Source organism: Sus scrofa, chromosome 8 (assembly GCF_054392235.1).
Source record: "Sus scrofa isolate SSC_HxYL_T2T_F1_AM1 chromosome 8, Sscrofa_HxYL_maternal_Yorkshire_Landrace_v2.0, whole genome shotgun sequence".
NCBI lineage: Eukaryota > Metazoa > Chordata > Mammalia > Artiodactyla > Suidae > Sus > Sus scrofa.
In genome coordinates this window covers 6,165,390-6,183,827 of record NC_139390.1, presented here as the reverse complement: position 1 = coordinate 6,183,827, position 18,438 = coordinate 6,165,390, and the positions used below count along the sequence as shown (strand labels likewise).

The 18,438-nt window shown below is 50.0% G+C and overlaps 1 protein-coding gene across 10 annotated transcripts in view; it reads left to right on the top strand.

The window, feature by feature from the left end:
• Positions 1–18,438, top strand: part of SLC2A9 (solute carrier family 2 member 9) — a 204,529-nt gene that overhangs the window by 147,173 nt on the left and 38,918 nt on the right. Inside the window, exon 10 of one of the 10 annotated variants that reach the window (XM_084973841.1) lies at positions 8,886–9,965. The exons of 8 other annotated variants lie outside the window; for them this stretch is intronic. In XM_084973841.1, the coding sequence (XP_084829967.1) occupies positions 8,886–8,899 (14 nt within the window). In that variant the 3' untranslated portion in view covers positions 8,900–9,965. Of the gene's footprint in view, positions 1–8,885; positions 9,966–18,438 lie in introns of those variants that run through there. One more of the 10 variants, XM_084973837.1, reaches the window with a different exon arrangement.

Sequence of the window (18,438 nt, the reverse complement as noted above, 5' to 3'; positions counted from 1 at the left end):
GGATTGACACTGACAGCGCAACAGCTTAAGCCCCGGGGGAAATTACCTGTTCAGATGGAGCTGCCACTGGGTTGTGGGATCATCCTGCATCCCCCTAAGTGGACAAGAAGGAGCAGATCCCAGGAGGAGCCCCCCCCCCAAAAGCACGGCTCAGAGACACTAGGAAATAAATGGTCCAAGGGCCTCCCCCCAACCCCAGGATTTGATGAGATGCTGTAACTTTGCCCAAGGCAGCGTCTGTGGTGAGCAGATCAATTGAAGGAGACTTGACAGGGAGCTGAAATGAAGGAAAAGAAAGAGAACAAGAAAGCCGGTTTCCTGCTACATATTTTATTTGTGGACATAACTCCAAGGCAGTGGCCGGGAAGCCTAAGAAAGGAGGAGCCATCCAAGTGCTTTAGCTTTGAGGGGAAGGAGGTCACCCCCAAAGCTTGTCAATTACAGTCTGAAAATTCTTATTACATATGACTCTGTGCCTGGCACCAAGCTCGGTCCTGTGCGGGCCTGTGGGGAGGGTGGATGTACCCTGGACTAGGCTGCAAGGTGGGGTTGGATCATGGCTCTTAGAAAGGAGCACATTAGCCTCATCCGAGCGCTCCAGAAGGTTCCAGCAGAACTGAGGGGGCAGAGAAGCACACGCCCAGCTTGAAAAGGGGACACCGTTGTCTACCACTTTGATGGAATCTGGAAAGCTTTCCCGCGTGTACTAACCCTGAGGGGTGCATAAGGATCTCCTCCCTGCCCGCCCTTCTCCCCCAGCACCCCCCTCCACCCCCACACACTCTCCGGGCTTCTCAGCCACACAGAGCTGCGTGCAGCTACCCCACCGCCACCCATGCTGACATGATTTTACACATCTGCTCCCCCGCCTAGAACCCTACCCCCACCCCTCCACTCGAGGAATTGATTTTGGAGAGACCGTGCTAAGTGATGGCTTGAAGCGAGATCTTAATTCTCTGCTCCGGAATTGAACCTGGGCAGCCTGGGTGCAAACCAGGAATCCCTGCCACTGGACTAGCTAGAGGCTAAAAGCGGAATTGCCCTGATTCTTGTGCCCTGTTGAAAGCAAGACTATTGCAAGGAGGCAGAGACTATGAAAACAGGTATCCGGCTTATTTTTAGAAACACAGTACAGCATTTGGGAGAGCACAGGGAGAATTTGTCTATTTAGCTAAGGCTGAAGCAAAGCAGGAACTCACACCCAAAGGAGCGTGGGCGTGGGCATCCCCCTGATTGAGGAGCGTACCAGAGAGCTGATAAAACCACTTATATGGGGCGGCTCTTCCTGGTCTGTGTCTGTGTCTGTGGTCTGTGTCTTCCTCTGGCCAATTATCTTGTTTTACCTTTCACACCCGACCAGACCCAGGGCCCTCCCTGATCTGCGGGAGCATCTTTGGGCCGAGATGGATTCCGAAGCAAAGCACGGTGGGAAGGTCGTCTAGACTTACTATGGTCTGGCACCCCCTCCCTTTCTGACCTGGAAGTGCCTCTCTGCACATGTGTGGTTGGGGTCTCCCTGACCCTGAGGATGGGGAGATGACCTCTTGGTCTTTTGTCCAGGCAGGGCTCAGCCCCTCTTTTGATCCTGTCATTACCCTTATTAACAAATTCACAGAGACAAATACCAGTTACTCGCCGTGTGCCTGTCGTTGCTTCCATCCTAAAGTATGGACAGGTGGCTGGTTGTAAATGTCCATCCCAGAGCCCCTCTCTCCTGCCTCGGGAAGCGTAAACAAGAGGCTAACTGTAAATGTCTATCCTGGAGCCCTTCCAGCTCCTGCCTCAGAATGGCTTCTCGTCTTTAAGAAATCCGTGCACACGGACCCTTCATCCTTTCTGAGAAGTGGACAGCCCCTGCTCTGTGCGCCCCCAGGCCCCCAGATTTGCTGCTGATCTCACCCACTCCACCCCGTATGACAACGGCCGAGGCTTCTCAGGGTCCTCTGATATCTGGGAATGTTGCGAAGGCAGGGACCTCGTTTCCATCCCTTCCATGCTCCAGGCACCAAACACAGAGCCTGGCCGCTGGCTGGCCCTCAGTGACAGGCTGGATGTTTCACACCGTCACTCAGCACTCCTTCGTGGAATTCCTACTGTGTTTGCTCACACCGCTTCTGACACCAAATGGGTCATTTTTTTCCCCACACCCACTCTGCAATTCTCTAATACCAGCTGGGTGTCCAGCAAGCCAATTCCGACACTCCCTACCCAGAGCAAGCAGAGACCCCACAAAGTGAGCGGTCCCCCAAGCCTTCCCTACTTTAGACACTAGCTGCAGTCGGAGGCCCCAGGTGACTGTATTTCTGCCCCAGGGACTACAGTGCAGGGGGGGCCCAAGACCTACGCCCTCAAGTTCAATTGTTTTCTGGAATGATCCCCAGAACTCAGGAACACTTACACGAGTACAGCTTACTTGAAAGAGGTGTACAGGGCAAGGTTTGGGGGAGTGGGTGTGGAGCTGCCGTGCCCTGCGGGGGGAAGGGCACCCCCATCCCAGTCCCTCCAGGTGTCCAGTTAAAGAAAATGCACAGGAGTTCCCATCCTGGCTCAGTGGTAACGAACCAGACTACGATCCATGAGGATGCAGGTTCAATCCCTGGCCTCGCTCAGTGGGTTGAGGATCCAGCATTGCCATGAGCTATGGTGTAGGTCGCAGACACGGCTCAGATCTGGCATTGCTGGGGCTATGGCATAGGCTGGTACCTATAGCTCCAATTGGACCCCTAGCCTGGAAAAACTTCCATATGCCAAACCTGGCCCTAAAAAGCACAGCCTGACATTTGAGAGTTAAGTTTTATTTGGGTCACAATTAGGATTTAAGCCTGGGAGACAGTGTCTCAGGTAGCCCTGAGAAAACTGCTCCCAGGAGGTGAGGGAGAAGCTAGGATATATCAGAGCTTTTTCAACAAAGGGCAGGGAGCAGGAATGATAAATGTACAGAAAACCAGGTATCTCAAGTTAAGGGCTTTGGAGCATTTCTAAGGGAAGATGCAAAGGTCAGGGCTTCCTGGAACCTCTCCTTTGATGTGCACCCCAGCTATGGGCCAGTCTTCTTCGTTTCTTCCCTGAGCTCCCTCTGGCTCACAGCTCACCCTTGGGAGTGGCCGCACTCACAAATGACTGTGACATCTTTTTGTTTTGTCAACTTAACTGCAACCAGGGAGGCGGCATTTCAGACAGCTCTGAAATACTGCCCCAAAGAGGAAAGGGGGGAATGTCAGTTTATGATAAGGGTGAAGGGGAGGTGCCTGCAGCCAGGCACACATTTTACAAAAGTTTGCTGCTGGTCTCGTGAAGGTGACTACTAGTCCCAAGGAGCAGGCATGAAGGATTTTAGGGTTTTTCTAGATAGGAGGAGATGCAAGAAGTGGGCTCAACAAATCTTCTTCTAAAAAGTCTCACTCAATTAAACAACCATGTAGTGTATGTACCGGGTGCTTGTTATGGGCCAGCCCTTTGCCTCGCAGAACATGTGCCAACCGGGGCTGTAGAAATGTGGTATGACCACCACCGTCACCATTTCTGCAAACCTCCGGACACACACACACACACACACACACACACACACACTGAACACTGGATCAAGATGCCTCCCAGACTGAGGCCAGCACCCAAGGATCCCAAACAGTTGTCCTGGATCTTGGCATTTTGTGGACGATGGGATCCCCGAGGAGCAATTAGGAATGCTCCAGGCAGAAACTCTGGACTCTTTGTCTGTTGGTAAGGAAGTGTTCCAGGCCAAAGGCTCGCTCTTGTGCAGCCTAGTGGAGTTGAAAGACTTCATGCAAGATAGTACCTTTCCCAGCACCACCATCACCACCACCATCGTCACCAAATCACCATGACCACCACCATCATTACCAAATTGTCATGGCCACCACCATCACCACCATTATCACCATATCACCATGACCACCACTATCATCATCAGCATCAGCATCATTGCCATATCACCATCACCATATCACCATGACCACCACCACCATCATCACCATCATCATCACCATATCACCATGACCATCACTGCCATCACCACCATCATCACCACTGTCATCATCACCAATATCATCGCCGTATCACCAAGACCACCACCACCATCACCATATCACCATGACCACCACTATCATCATCAGCATCAGCATCATTGCCATATCACCATCACCATATCACCATGACCACCACCACCATCACCACCGTGATCATCATGACCACTCCCACCACCATCATCAACACCATCACCACCACCACCATCATCACCATATCACCAAGACCACCACCATCATTACCACATTGTCACGGCCACGACCATCACCACCATTGTCACCATATCACCATGACCACCACCAACATCACCAACATCATCACCATATCACCATGACCACCACCACCATCATCATCGCCAAGGCCATTTATTGAGCACCTACTGAGGCCAGGCACAGTGCTAAGGACATTAGACGCATCATCTCCTTTTGTAAGAAACTCAAGTATTAGTTGAGAAAGATGGTGGGGCAGCCTCTCCCTTTGCCTCTGCTGCCATCAGTAACCCATGTGGATGCAGAGACTGCAGGTTGGGACAGGTGGTGGAAACAGGTCATGAAGGAAATGCCACATTCACCTTCAGATTTTCCTTTATGGTTTCAACGACCAAACTCTTGTGGGGGCCAGAGGAACATGCGCTAACCTTGTTTTAATTTGTATTTTTCCAAATGAGATGCAATTACATGATAATGATCACGTCTCTGAAAGATCAAAAATAAACAGCTAAAGTGGGAAAGTGGCCCATCACATTCATACCCCGCGCATTGTTTTTCTGTTAATCTGAGGGAAGGCAGGTTTCACGCTGATAAAAGTACTTAAAGGATGTCTGTCCGTTTCCCCACATAAGGCACATTCAGAGGAGATTTTAAGCACCATAAACTGACTCTTAAGGAGCAAAAGATGCTGTTTCCCAGAGAGGCAACGTGAAGGGGGAAGGACCCTGGGCTCCAAGGCCCGCCCACCACACTACCTCCAATGTGGGCTTGGTCTTTTCCACCCTCTCTTGCCTTGGTTTTCCAGTGTGCAAGATGCGTCACGGGTGTTGTGAGAGTTAAATACACGACACACAGGAAGCAAGTGTAGACATGGCCCATGTGCTGGCACATGGGGCGCATTCATCAGGCGTGTGCCTGTGCGTGGAGGGGCTTCCCTCGTGCTGGCTGCCACTCCCTTCTCCCAGCGCCCGCCTTAGGACAAGACATGGGACCCAGCATCATCGCCATATCCAAGGATGTGCCATTGTGCCTGACACCGGGGTCTCAGCTCCTGGCTTCCTTCAATTCTCAGGCTGTCACTGATCTGAGCCACCCCAGCTCCCTCTGTGGCCGAGGACAGGGAAATGACAAGGACAGGGAAAGGACAAACTACTTCGGTCCTTTTCTTTTTTGAAAGATTTGTATCTGTTTTGTTCATTTCTGTATTGTTAGCATCTCTACATGAGGACCTCCTCTGTACCCAACTGTGTCCTAGATGTTGGGATAAATAAGCATCTAGAAGAGCCCCCACGGAGCTTACTCTTCCAGGGAGGGAGTCGGGCTCAGCCAAAGAATATACGAAGTGAAGCCAGGCCATCCTAAGTCCCACAGCAGGAGCAAGACAGGGAATAAAGGGTGACAGACAGTAAGAGATGCGGTTTAACCAAGGTCGTTAGCAAAGACCTCCCCGGCAGGTCAAGTGCAAAGATCTACTCAAGTCAGGAACTGAGCCTTGCAGACGCCTAAAGGGAAACTCTCCCAGGCAGAGGCATGGCGTGTTCTAGAACAGCGCTGCCCAAAGACACACAGTTAAAACCTCACGTGTAATTTTAGCCACATGGAAACAAAGTAAAAAGGAAGCAGGTGAAAGTCCTCTTAATAACATTATATTCAGCTCCATTTTTCAAAACCTTACCGTTTCTGCATGTCATCATTTTATGTCTTTTAAATTTCTTTTTTTTCATAGTCTTTGCAAATTGGGGTGTATTTTACATTTTCAGCACACTTTGATTCAAACTGGCTACACTCTAAGTGTGTTCCATAATCACACGGGGCTAGGGGCTATGTGTCAGGCAGTGCTGATCTGGAAAGAGTAAGGCAGTGTGTGTGCCTGGAGTGGAATAAACAGGATGCAGGTGACGAGAGGTGAAGCCAAAAGTAGAAAGACATCCAGCACCATGGCCCTGGTTAGGGTGGCTCTTGGACTCCCAGGGCAGTGGGGAACTTCTGGAGGGTCTGACTCCGAGGGCTGACTTCACCTGATTTCTGTCTCGAACGCTCACTTTGGCTGCCGTGTGGGTTACAGCTTGGAGGACCTGCTCCCAATAAGCTCAGAGAACTGCTCTGAGGCGAGTCTTTCACTAATAACAGTAGCAACAGCAGTGGTTCCTGTAGTAATAATAACCCAGCACCAATGATAATAATTAAGGTTTGAAAGGTCACCGGCCATTTTCACACGCATCCCTCTATTGGCTCAGTGTCTGCCTATACAGGTAAGGAAACGGGGGTTCAGAGAGGCAGAAACTGGCCCCACACAGCACAGCTAGTGTCAGAACCAGGACTGGGGCCCTTTCCCTGTACCGCGGGTCCCTCTGGCACCCTCCTGAGTCCCTAGCTAGAGGCAGATGGGTCCCAGGCGAGGCTCTGGCCATGCCTCGTTTCTCTACATTGCATCCTTTCATCCAGGAGCCATGAGCTTTGAAATGCTCTGTTTGCTTAGATGGCAAATCATGGGCCCTGGAGCCAGATTCCGCAAAACCAGCGCTACTGCAGGGAGCTTGGGCTGTCTCATCAATGCAGGGGTGGCAGATCTTCAAAGACCATCAGGCACCTTACCAGCTCCCACACATTCCTCTCTATTCTGTTCAGGAAAGCGTAGGAAACGCGCCCCAGGCACATGGCGCCAAGGGAGAGGCAGGGATGGAGGTCACATCACCCCTCGGACTTCTGTGACATCCTTGGAAAGCCACATAACTTCCTTTAGCTTCATTTTGCAGGTCCCCCCACTGGCAGAATGAAACTCGGCAGCCTTCACGTTGAGATGCAATAAGAACAGTTTAGTGATATGTACCGTGCCAGGCACATAGAAGGTGCTTGATGAGCTTTAATTTCCTTTCTTTCTTTCCTTCCTTTATTAAGGCAGATTTAAATACATTCTGTAACAGCACAGATTATAAATTCAGAATTCAAGAAAGAGAGGATAAATGGTTTGATAGAAATTTGGGGAAATTCCTTCGTGGCGCAGCAGTTTAAGAACCTGGTGTCACTTCATCGCCTTGGGTCGCTGTCACAAATTTGATCCCTGGCCTGGAAACTTCCACATGCCATGGGTGTGGCCAAAAGTAAACAAAAGTTTAAAAAATTTTTAAAGTTAAAAAAAAAATTTTTTTAAAAGAAATTTAGCTTCTTGAAGTTCCCTGCAGGCTCATTGGTTTAAGGATCTGGTGTTGGTCACTGCTGTGGTGACGGTTTGATCCCTGGCCTGGGAATTTCCACCTGCCATGGGTGCAGCCAAAAAACAAAAAACAAAAAACAAAAAAAAAAGGAAAGAAAAGAAAAGAAAAGAAATTAGGTTTCTTCACAAGCTCCCCTCCCCCACAGATGAGGCACACATGGGAACTTGATGCCATTATTACAGGACTTGGAGAACAGTCTAGAACAAGGTTTCTCAACCTCAGCACTACTGGCATTTGGGGCCAGATAATCCTTTGCTGTGGGGGCCAATCTGTGCATTGACGATGTTGAGCAGCGCCCTGGCCTCGACTCCCTAGCTGCCAACGGCATCTCTTTTCAGCTGTGATCACCAAAAATGTCTTCAGATGTTGCTAAAAAAATGTTCCCTGGGCAGAATCGCCCCTGGTTGAGAACCACTGTTGTAACTTGGTGCTTTAGCATAAGCACCAGCTCAAGACTCGGCTCCGCTTGGCTCCCTCTTTTATTTGCTATGCGATTTGGGGCAAGTCTCTCTCTCTCTCTCTCTCCCACTCCCTGTCCTCTTCCTTATTTCATCACCTCTGATTCTCACCAACAGCCTATGATGAATACCCATTTTACAGATGGAGAAACTGAGGCACAGAGAGACCAGGTGCTCACCCAGGCCACACAGCTATTAACAGGCAGGCCAGGTTTCACATCGGGGCAATTGAGCTTCCTAATCCATGCTCTTTGTCACCCTGGGCTCCTGGCCTCCGGAAATGCCCACAAGACAGCGGGTGGGAGATTTCAATAAGAGGAACTACCCCACCCTCCTAGAATTGGGCCTGGCACATAGTCATTGCTCATTAAACACTACTTCCCTCGCTAAATTGATTTCAATCAAGAAGCCCCTTCGGGGCCTGCATTCCATGGTTGCATCTCCAAGGGCTGGCCCTGGAATAGGAAAGAAGCCGAAAATCTCCTGGCGAATGTTCTCTTCTCTAGGATATTACACCTGGAGGGCTTGACCCCCTCAATAGGAAAGGACACTGAAGCCGCAAGGACGGCGCCAATGCGATGCCCACCTGCTCCGAAGAGGAGGAGCTCTTGGTCTTCCAACCATCTCTCGGCTTCAAGCTGAGGCCTCACTAAGGCGCCATGTCTGCAGGAATGGAGCATCTTTTAGAATCTGCACCCCTTTCCTATCGCTGTTGTAACCAATCATCACAAACAACACTAATTTGTTATCTTACGGTTCTGAGCCTAGAAGTCCAATGTGAGTCCCCAAGGCCACATTCCTTCTGGAAGCTCCAGGGGCAATTTTATTTCTTCCTTTCCCAGCCTCCGAGGTCACCTGCATCCCTTTCCTCGTGGTCGCTTCCTCCTTCTTCAAACCTCTGCCTCCTCTGTCCTAACATCTCTTTTTCAAACTTTGACCTTCTTATCTCCTCTTTTAAGGACCCTTATTTTAAGGACATGGAGCCCAGCTGGACAAGGCAGGATAACTTTCCCCATCTCAAGATTCTTAACTTAATTCCATCTGTGAAGTCCTCTGGCCATCAAAGGTGAGGACTTCGAAGGTGACATTTTCACAGGTTCTGAGGATTCACAGATGGACTCGTTTGGGGGACATTGTTCTGTCCATCACAGCATCCCTTATGCTCCAAGTTTGCATGAAGGAAAGAAAAACACCCGGAAAATGAAATGGCATTTCCTCTGTATTATCTTTTCCACGGGCAGCTTGATGCCGTTGAGAAACTATGGGCTTCATCTTCTTCCAGCCTTGGGCCAGGACCCCGTTTACCGGCTGTGTGACTTTGGGCACATTAGCTCAGCTCTCTGATCTAGTCCCATCTGTTCCATGATGATGACACATACGAGAAAGCTGTGGTCTGAGTGCGACAGAAAACCTCTGCCAAGTGGCTAAAAAAAATTCCAACTCCCAGAACGCTCTTGAGAAATCGGGGCTATTACACGGATTTCCTAAGCCACAGGTCAGCATCCTGTGCTTCAGAAAACTGTCCCGTCTGGGTCCCCTCTTGTCAGCAGAAGCCAGCCCCCTCCCCTTGGCTCTGCTGTTCTGGAGGTCAAGCTTTGGAGACCTGGCAGTCTTCACTAAATCAAACAAGCCTCGGAGAGAGAACTGTTTCAGAGGGGACGTCAAGCCACACAAGAGGGGGCTTATTTTTCTAAGACGGTGGCATCGCTAAGGGAAAGTCGGAAACTCGTTTATCCCCGCCAGGGGGCAACGCTGATGCACTCACCTTACTGCTTCACCCCTGAGGTGCTTCCCTGTGCACCCAGCTCCTTTGTTTCAATAAAATAGTGAAAACAGAAAATCAAGCTTGTTAGAATTCAGTCTAAAAAGGGCCCCCAGGGGCTTGCTTTATAAGGAAACTAACACATGCGCTTTAGCACACAGATTTTCTAACTTGTCATTGGCTGTTGACAGTACTTTTTTTTTTTTTTTTTTTGCTCTTTTTTCTAGTCGCAGTTATGTCCCAATTCATTCATGCAATAAAATACTCTGAACTCACACTGTGTGCTGGGCACTGCATTCTGTGCTGAAGATGCAGAAACCAAGTCAGAGACATTTTCTGTCTCCGTGAGGTCCATAATCCTGACAGACATTCCAGTAACTACAGCCTAAAATAATGAGACGTAATTATAAATTATAAAACGTGATACATAATTATAAATTACAACCTGACAAACTGAAAAATAGCCCGGGAAGTGCAAATCCCGTGGGCGCAACTGGCTGCGTGAGGTCAAGAGTGAAGTGCAGTTATTAATTTGAAAGTATTTAGGAAGCACTGCTTAGGTTGACCTGGTACCCAAGACACCCTGGTGAATGACACAGGGACTTGGTCTTTACTCTTGAATTTACATCCCGGAGGGGAAGGAGCAGGAGGGGGGTGCTCAGATCCCAAGCTGCACCCCCCCACACACACATACATGCATATTCATGGAACCTTGCCCAGGGAACTAATAAATATTTAGGGTGGGTGACTTGAACTAAGAAGGAATAAATAGAGTAAGGTCTTGAGTGATGGGGAAAGGGCTGCTTTTGCGGGGCGGACAGGAGGGGCTTCTGTGCACATTGGAGGCAAGCCTGGGATGCTAAGAAGGTCACAGCCCTGGAGGATCTTGGGAAAGAAAGTGCAAAGGTCCTGAGGCAGGAATTTGCTTGAGAGCTTCAGGGAAGGCTGGAGCATTGTTAGCAAGGGAAAGAGGTGACATCAGAGGTGACGTTGAAGGGCGAGCAAGGGCCGGGGAACAGAGGCGCTCGTATCTCTTTGGTGAGAAGTCAGGAACTTATTTTCAATGCAGTGGGAGCAGTGGGAACCTACCGGAAGTTTGAAGCAGAGGAGGATCTGATCAAGCCTCCAAATGTGAGCGCTGTGGCTACAGCATCAATCATTCATTCAACAAGTAGCTATTGATCACCTGCTGTGTATGTCTGCCCCCACCCTAGGAGCAGGGGAGGCAAAGATGGGTAAGACTCACTTAGTGGGGAAACAGTCGGTGGCGCTCACACGTTCTTGCATTCCTCCACTCACCAGTGTTTACTGAGCTCTCATATGCTGTGCCTGAGACTGTTCTAGAACTTTAGGCAGAGCAAGGAACAAAACAGACAAGACGTCTGCCCTCCAGGACTGACATTCTATCGGAGGAGGCTTATAGTAAACCCATTAAAGTATAAATATAAAAAAATAAAATAAATAAAAATATAAATATCAAATAAAGATATATGGTAGTGATGAGTGCTCCAAAGAAAAGTCATGCAGAATGAGAGGAAGGAGCATGGTGGGGGACGGGGCACAGAAGGCCCCTCGGGAGGTGATAATGGAGCTGAGATACAGGCATCTGGAGACAGCAAATCCAGGCAGAGGGAACAGCCAGTGCTCATGTAATTTAGGCTGAGAGGGGAGCTCGGCGGAAGCTGATCCAGGTCCTGAGATGCACCAGTGAGTGACAGGGACTCGGGCTTTTCACGTGCCGCCTCAGGGAGGACCTCCTGGGAAAGGAGTAATGCTGAAACTGGGGCCTGAGAGGTGATCAAGATTCAGATTTAAGCTCCATCAAACAGCTAGACCCTTTCTTTCACAAGGAGTGAGCTCCCCATCACTTGAGGTATACACGGAACTGAGTTGATGGGATTCCATAGAAAGAAGCCAGGCTGGGAGTTCCCACTGTGGCACAGTGGGTTAAGGACCTGGCATTGCTGCAGCTGCAGCATAGGTTGTCGCTTGTGGCTCGGGTTTGATTCCTAGCCCAGGAACTTCCATATGCCTCGGGTGCAGTTGGGGAGGGGGAGGAGCCAGGCTGACCTGTAGTCCAGCCCCGGCTGAGAGGGGCACTGTCCCCACCTTCACCCCACACCCAGCAGGAAGGTTTTTGCTCCCCCGCCCCCAGGAGCCAGGGCTGATCAGACCCCACCTTTTGATCTGGGGATGGTTGAGCTGTGCCAGCACATCACAGCCAAGACCTGGTAAAAACGCAGCCAGGGCCACTGCTTCTGCAAAGACCTCACTCCCCGACTTCCAGTGGAAGCTTTTATCTCAGCCTGAACATCTGCTGTGGCCGAGGGCCATGCGGACTTGAGGAAGAAACTTGGAAAAGAAGAATAAGCTCTCCTTCCTAAAGAGGAAAGCCCTCAAGGCCTGACAAGGTCATGTGCTCACGGAGGACTTACTCTTGACACAGGGGTATTGCAGCTTCCCTTGGGCTCCCTGTTAATTATCTAAATGAAGGCTTCTTACTTTGTGCTCCCGACTGGGGCTCAGAGTTGGCTGGGTGGGAAGACCATGCCTTGAATCATACCTCTGGCACGTATTAGGTGAATGACCTTGGGCAAGTCGCCTCCCCTTTCTGAGGCTCAGTCTTCTCAGCTGTAAACTGGGGAGAATACCGCCAACCTAGAAAGAGTCTTAGTCAATTAGAATTCACGACCGTAACCCTGCACAGGTGGCCACAGCACATGTAGATATTATTACTTAAGTTGTTTCCCTTGAGTGAGAGGACTCCAGGGAGGGTCCTGTAGACCTGGGTTTGAATCCCGCCTCCGTCACTGCCTTACCACCCCTAGGACCTCAACTGAGTTTTCACCTTGGACCTGAGTCCCTCATCGGTTGTTTGCCGGGGACAGTCTGAGCTGGCCCCAGATGTCCTGATGTCACTATCAATAGCAGCCCGAGGAGTTCCCAATACGGCTCAGTGGTTAATGAATCAGACTAGGAACCATGAGATTGTGGGTTTGATCCCTGGCCTCACTCAGTGGGTTAAGGATCCAGCGTTGCCGTGAGCTGTGGTATAGGTCGTAGACACAGCTCGGATCTGGCGTTGCAGTGGCTCTCGCGTAGGCCGGTGGTAACAGCTCCGATTGGACCCCTAGCCTGGGAACCTCCACATGCCATGCCGCAAGCGCGGCCCTAGAAAAGACAGAAAGACCAAAAAAAAAGAAAAAAGGCAGCCCGAATCTCTGAAAACACATCCATCAGTTGGGCAAGACACCGCCACTCTCAAGAATTTGTGGGAGGGGGAGTTCCCGTCGTGGCGCAGTGGTTAACGAATCCGACTAGGAACCATGAGGTTGCGGGTTCGGTCCCTGCCCTTGCTCAGTGGGTTAACGATCCGGCGTTGCCGTGAGCTGTGGTGTAGGTTGCAGACGCGGCTCGGATCCCGCGTTGCTGTGGCTCTGGCGTAGGCTGGCAGCTACAGCTCCGATTTGACCCCTAGCCTGGGAACCTCCATATGCCGCAGAAGAGGCCCAAAGAAATAGCAAAAAAAAAAAAAAAAAAAAAGAATTTGTGGGAGGATGAACAAAGGATGCAGAGAAACACTCATGATGTTGAAAATGCCCCCCCCATCAGCCCGCCTCGGCAGCCTCATTTACAGAAACATCAGTTTGACGGCCAAGAAGAAGCAGCAATTTAAATTCCACCACAGCCCGTCCCGAGGCGGGCGGCAGGATTTTCTGAAAACTTCATTCTCCATCTCTCTTGATCACAGCATCACTTAATGTATTGAGTCGCCCCAGGCCAGCCCTGCCGCCTCTAAGCTCACATTGGAAGCTCTGTCTCTTCTCCTGCTGTTCAGTTCTTCCCTAAGTAGATCAGTTTGGTCTGTCCAGAAACATTTATAACGTGATATAGTCTCTTTCGGCACCCTCATCGCATAAACACAACAAACCCCGTTAAGCCATCAGGAAATAAGTCGAGATACCACTGGGGAAACCAACCACCCCAGGGGTTCCTGTGACGCGGGATGTTCTGTTTGTAACACCAGGACGGGTGGGTCACCCCGGATGCCCCAGGAGTCTAGATTATAATCAGTAGGTGGGAGTTCCTGCTGTAGCTCAATGGGATCATGGCGTCTGGGGAGCGCTGGGTCGAAGGTTTGATCCCTGGCCCCGCACAGTGGGTTAAGGATCTGGTATTGCTGCGGTGGTGACTTGGGTGGCAACTGAGGCTGGCATCTGATCCCTGGCCCCCAAATTCCATATGCTGTGGGGCAGCCAAAAAAAAAAAAAAAGCTAAAACAGAAATAAATCCATCAATAGGTATTCAGAAAAGGGCAGACTGGTGTGGGCTTCCGTCTTGGGTAACGCAGGACTTTGAAAAACTAGACCGAGTTTCCCCAGAAAGAGACTCTAAGCCAAGGACTCAAGGAACACAGTTTATTTGGGGGATGATCCTGGGAAGTGCAGGGAAATAGGCAATTATGGAACCAATTACTGCCGCAAGCGACCACGGCAGAATTCTGCCCAAAGAGTCTGAAAAGCTGTAGGAAATACATGTCTCAGAGTCATCCCCCAGGAAGTATTTAACCAGCTCCCTGCAGCCAGTCTGGGGAGAAAGAGGTGTTGACTCCGCAGCCCTCTGGCTTGTGGGAAGCCAGACAAAGCCCTGTGTGGGGAATGGAGCCAGCAGGTGCATGTGGGACTAGCTGCACTGAGATGGGAGTGGGGCAGATTTAGGGGTTGACCACCAACCTCATCGGCTTCAGCATTCTAGGATCTTGGGCCAGCTGGCATCGTGAACCCAGGATCTAAGATGCCACCCAGCCCAGGAACCATGGCTCCAGCAGAAACATATCCCCAGTGTCCAGCACAGCCTCAGCCCAGAGCAAGAACTCAGTCATTTGTGCTCACTGAGTGAGTATACAAACCCATTCTGCCAAAACCCAGGCTGAGGCTGTGACTGCCTGGAGTGGCAGGTCCCAGGCTGTGTCCCCCGGGTGCTCGACTGTACCCTAGGCTGCCTAATAACCACAGCACCCATACCAAAGACCCGGCCTGATCCAGACACCCTCGCTGGTCTGCTTCAACAGCCCCTATTGCACTGCACTCGACCAGATAAGGAAGAACTTTAGAGAGTGACCTCTGACTTCTGGCTTTATTGAAATGTAAACTCCTGATCAAGCTTAGTAACAGGGTCTGAGGGTGGCCCACCCCCCAAGGTGAGCACAAGCCATGAGTTTGTCCTCACGGACTTGAACTGTGTTTTCCTACCTGCTAATTAGCTGTCTGCACTCATTAGCATGTGATGGCTCCTCATTTTTCATTTGAATGAACAGTGTTAGTTTGGCGTTAACTGGCAGGTTGCCTCCCAAGACTCATCAAAAACATCCCCGCCCCTAGCAGCTCCAGGGTGGAGGCCTTCAAACAGAAGAATTTTGACCTAAAAATCCAGATTAAAGAAATTCCCCTAGAATAAAGCCTTTGTCAAAACATACGAACTGGGGAGTTCCCGTCATGGCTCAGTGGTTAACGAATCCGACTAGGAACCTGAGGTTGCGGGTTTGATCCCTAGCCTCGCTCAGTGGGTTAAGGATCTGGCATTGCCATGAGCTGTGGCATAGGTCACAGATGTGGCTTGGGTTCCATGTGGCTGTGGCTGTGGCGTAGGCCGGAATCTGCAGCTCCAGTTTAACCCCTAGCCTGGGAACTGCCATATGCCGCAGGTGTGGCCCTAAAAAGAAAAAAAATAAAATAGCAATACCTGATGCTGTATCCGTATGGAGTTTATCACTCCTGTTCTGAAATAATTTAAACCTCCATGAAGGGAAAACTTTTGCAGAGCCTGGCACACGGGAAGTACTCGATGCATTAACTTTTTATTATTATAATTGCCCAGAAGAGACGTGGTCCGGGAATGTTAATCTTGTGATGGGTTTGGCTTGCTTGACTCCGTGGATCCCAGGTGCTGGAAAGCGGAAGTCGAGTCTGCTTCTTGCTCTGACTTCCCTGCACAGCACCCGGCTGGCACTGATGCTCCTTGCACATGTATTAAGTGAATGAACGGTGAGAAGAGATTTAGCAGTTGATGCAACTGAGCTTTGCTAGGCATTGAACAATTGCCAAACTCTGCCTCATTTAATCCCCAAACGATGCTAAGAGGTAGGAGCTACCTATGGCTCTATCCTCATTTTATAGATGAGAACATTGAGAGCTGTCCATGTCACCTGCCTGTGATCACACAGGCTGTCATTGGAGAGTTTACCTGACTCCAAAGCCAGGCTCTTGGCGTCGCCAAAACCGACCTCTGTCCACTGGTATCGGTTCAGTCTCGGAGACAGAGTGCTGGGTGGAAACAGAAAGAACAGCTTTAGCGCCGCTTTGCCAGGCCAAGGAGGCCACAGCCGGCTAACGCCTCAAATCTGCGTCCTGCCTTGAGAGGGGAGCGTAAGAGGTGTGTAAATTTAGCTCGGAAGACAGGGTTGTTGTGAAGGGGTCTACGTTATTCTCCCTCCACAGGTCATTTCAGAGGCATCAGGGCCCGGTGATGGTTTCTGGTTGTCTTCGGGGTTATCGTTCCTTGATCTTCTCTCTGGGATAAGATTGCTCGCAGGGCAGGGCTGTTGGGGGGTGTTCCAATTACAAAAGAAAGCAGTAGGTGCAACAGAGCTCCAACGAGAAGTCACCATGAGTAATAAGTTAGTGGGCTAAGGTGGGGTATAACCTAATGGAGACTATTGTAACTGGTTTTAGCTGTAACAATGTTTCCTGATCATTAGCTCCTTTTTTGTTTTGTTTTTTTGTTTTTCAGTGCCGCACTCACAGCCAATGGAAGTTCCCAGGCTAGGGATCAGGAATTAGAGCTGTAGCTACCACAGGCTAGGGATCAGGAATTAGAGCTGTAGCTACCAGCCTACAGCACAGCCACAGAACTCTGAGCCAGGTCCCCAACCCACTGAGAGGGGTCAGGGATTGAACCTGCATCCACTTGGATACTAGTCGGATTCGCTTCCACTGCACCGCAGCGGGAACTTCCTCATCATTAACTCTTGAGTCAGCCTTTTGAGACTGAGGGGAGGCCTGAGAGGCTAAAGGAAAAGCCTCTTACTTCAAAACACAAGGACTTAGGAGCTGGCACACGGTTTCATTGGCCACCAGCCTGGGCATCTCAGCATGGTCATAATTAATGTGTGCCAAGCAAACCAACTTTACCTAGATTTGAATAGTTCATCAAGCGCTCAGGTGAGGAAACTGAGGCTTAGGGAAGGACCTCAGCCTCCCACCTTACTGTCTGCAGAGCCACTGGGAGTCAGGAGGGGAGAGCCTGCAAGGGCTCCAAGGAGATGGCCATCTGAGCTCCTTTGAGACAGGAGGTCAGACCCACCTCTTCCGTCTGGCTGAATAGACATGCTCCAAGGTAAGGAGCTTCCCAAACAAGCAGCCCCTCGGACACTGCTCCCCTTGCTGCGCCAGCTGAGTTCTGGCACCAGCTCCCCTGCAGGCTGCAGGCTCTGATTGCTGATTGCTGGCACTGCCATCATAAAACAAATCTATTCAGAATTCCTGCCTTTCTTCTCTCTGTTAATATCTCGTGGGGAAAGAGTCATGGTCTGTGCATGCAGGTCAGAAAGAAGAGTTTTCTGAATTCAAGGCAAGGTGAAGAAAAAAAAGACAAGTTTCTTGAGATGCTGTTAACACAGCAGGCCAACTTGCAAATAAATGATCAGGGAGAACCAACCCTGGGCATGTGGTCGTGTCTGTTTGATAGAGGAGAGAGGAGAAGTCTCGGGATACACCTGCTGACCTGCTGATTGGCTGGGGAAAGAGGATTCTTGCGATACACTTGCTGGTGGGTTGGGGGCCTATAAGGCCCCTATGGGGGAGGGGGGAGGAGTGGGCCACATACCCTTCTTAGTAGCGGGGCAGGAAGGAACAGGCCAGGTTGCCGGGGGAGTGTGGGAGAGGCACGGCAATGAGAGCGGTAGGGCCATGATGAGGGTCTGGTAACTCTTGTCTTGGCTGGAGGCTTTGAGTTCTATCTCCTTTGGAGGGGCCTTGAAGGAGGAAGGCAGAGACAGTCTTTTCCATGGACCAGAAGATTTTGGTTTGCAGGTCAGGTCTCTCGTTTACAGCTTGTGCTGCCTGGAGCAAGTCATTCTGCTGCTCGGTGCCTTGGTTTCCTCTCCTGCCCAGTGAGGGTTCAAATACTACCTCCTAAAATGGTCCATCCTGTGGTAGATTCTGAAAACACTCAGCCCAGGACCTGGCATGTAAATGTTGGATGAAAATGGGTGAAGGAATGGCCAAACAAGATTAAGTCTAGTGAAATAAATAAATGCAGCAAAATGTCCACAAGGAATTTTCAAAATGATTATACTTGATTTTAAAAATTTTAATAGGCTATTTTTCAAAGCTAGTTCTTAAGGGGAAAATGTCTTTAAAGGATTACGTGACTTATGGACACACGGAGATTTTTTAAAGGAATTTCTAGGCATGTGAAAGGACTTTTGAAATTGAAGATAGTGGGTCCGTGAAAGAATTCTGATAAACGTGAATTATAGAAAGTTTGGACAGTTGCCCTTTATTTCTTTTATAAACAAATGAGATTTTCCTCAGGTACCTGGCAAGAGCTAGAAAATAGCAGAGGAGTAGGAAGAGAGCTAAAGAAAATATGAAGGGAAAGTTGCAGCAGGACTAAAACACAGGCCCGTGTTTCCTGGGATACAGCAGATGCACTGTAATTGCTACGAGTACTGCATTTGATCCTCAAAA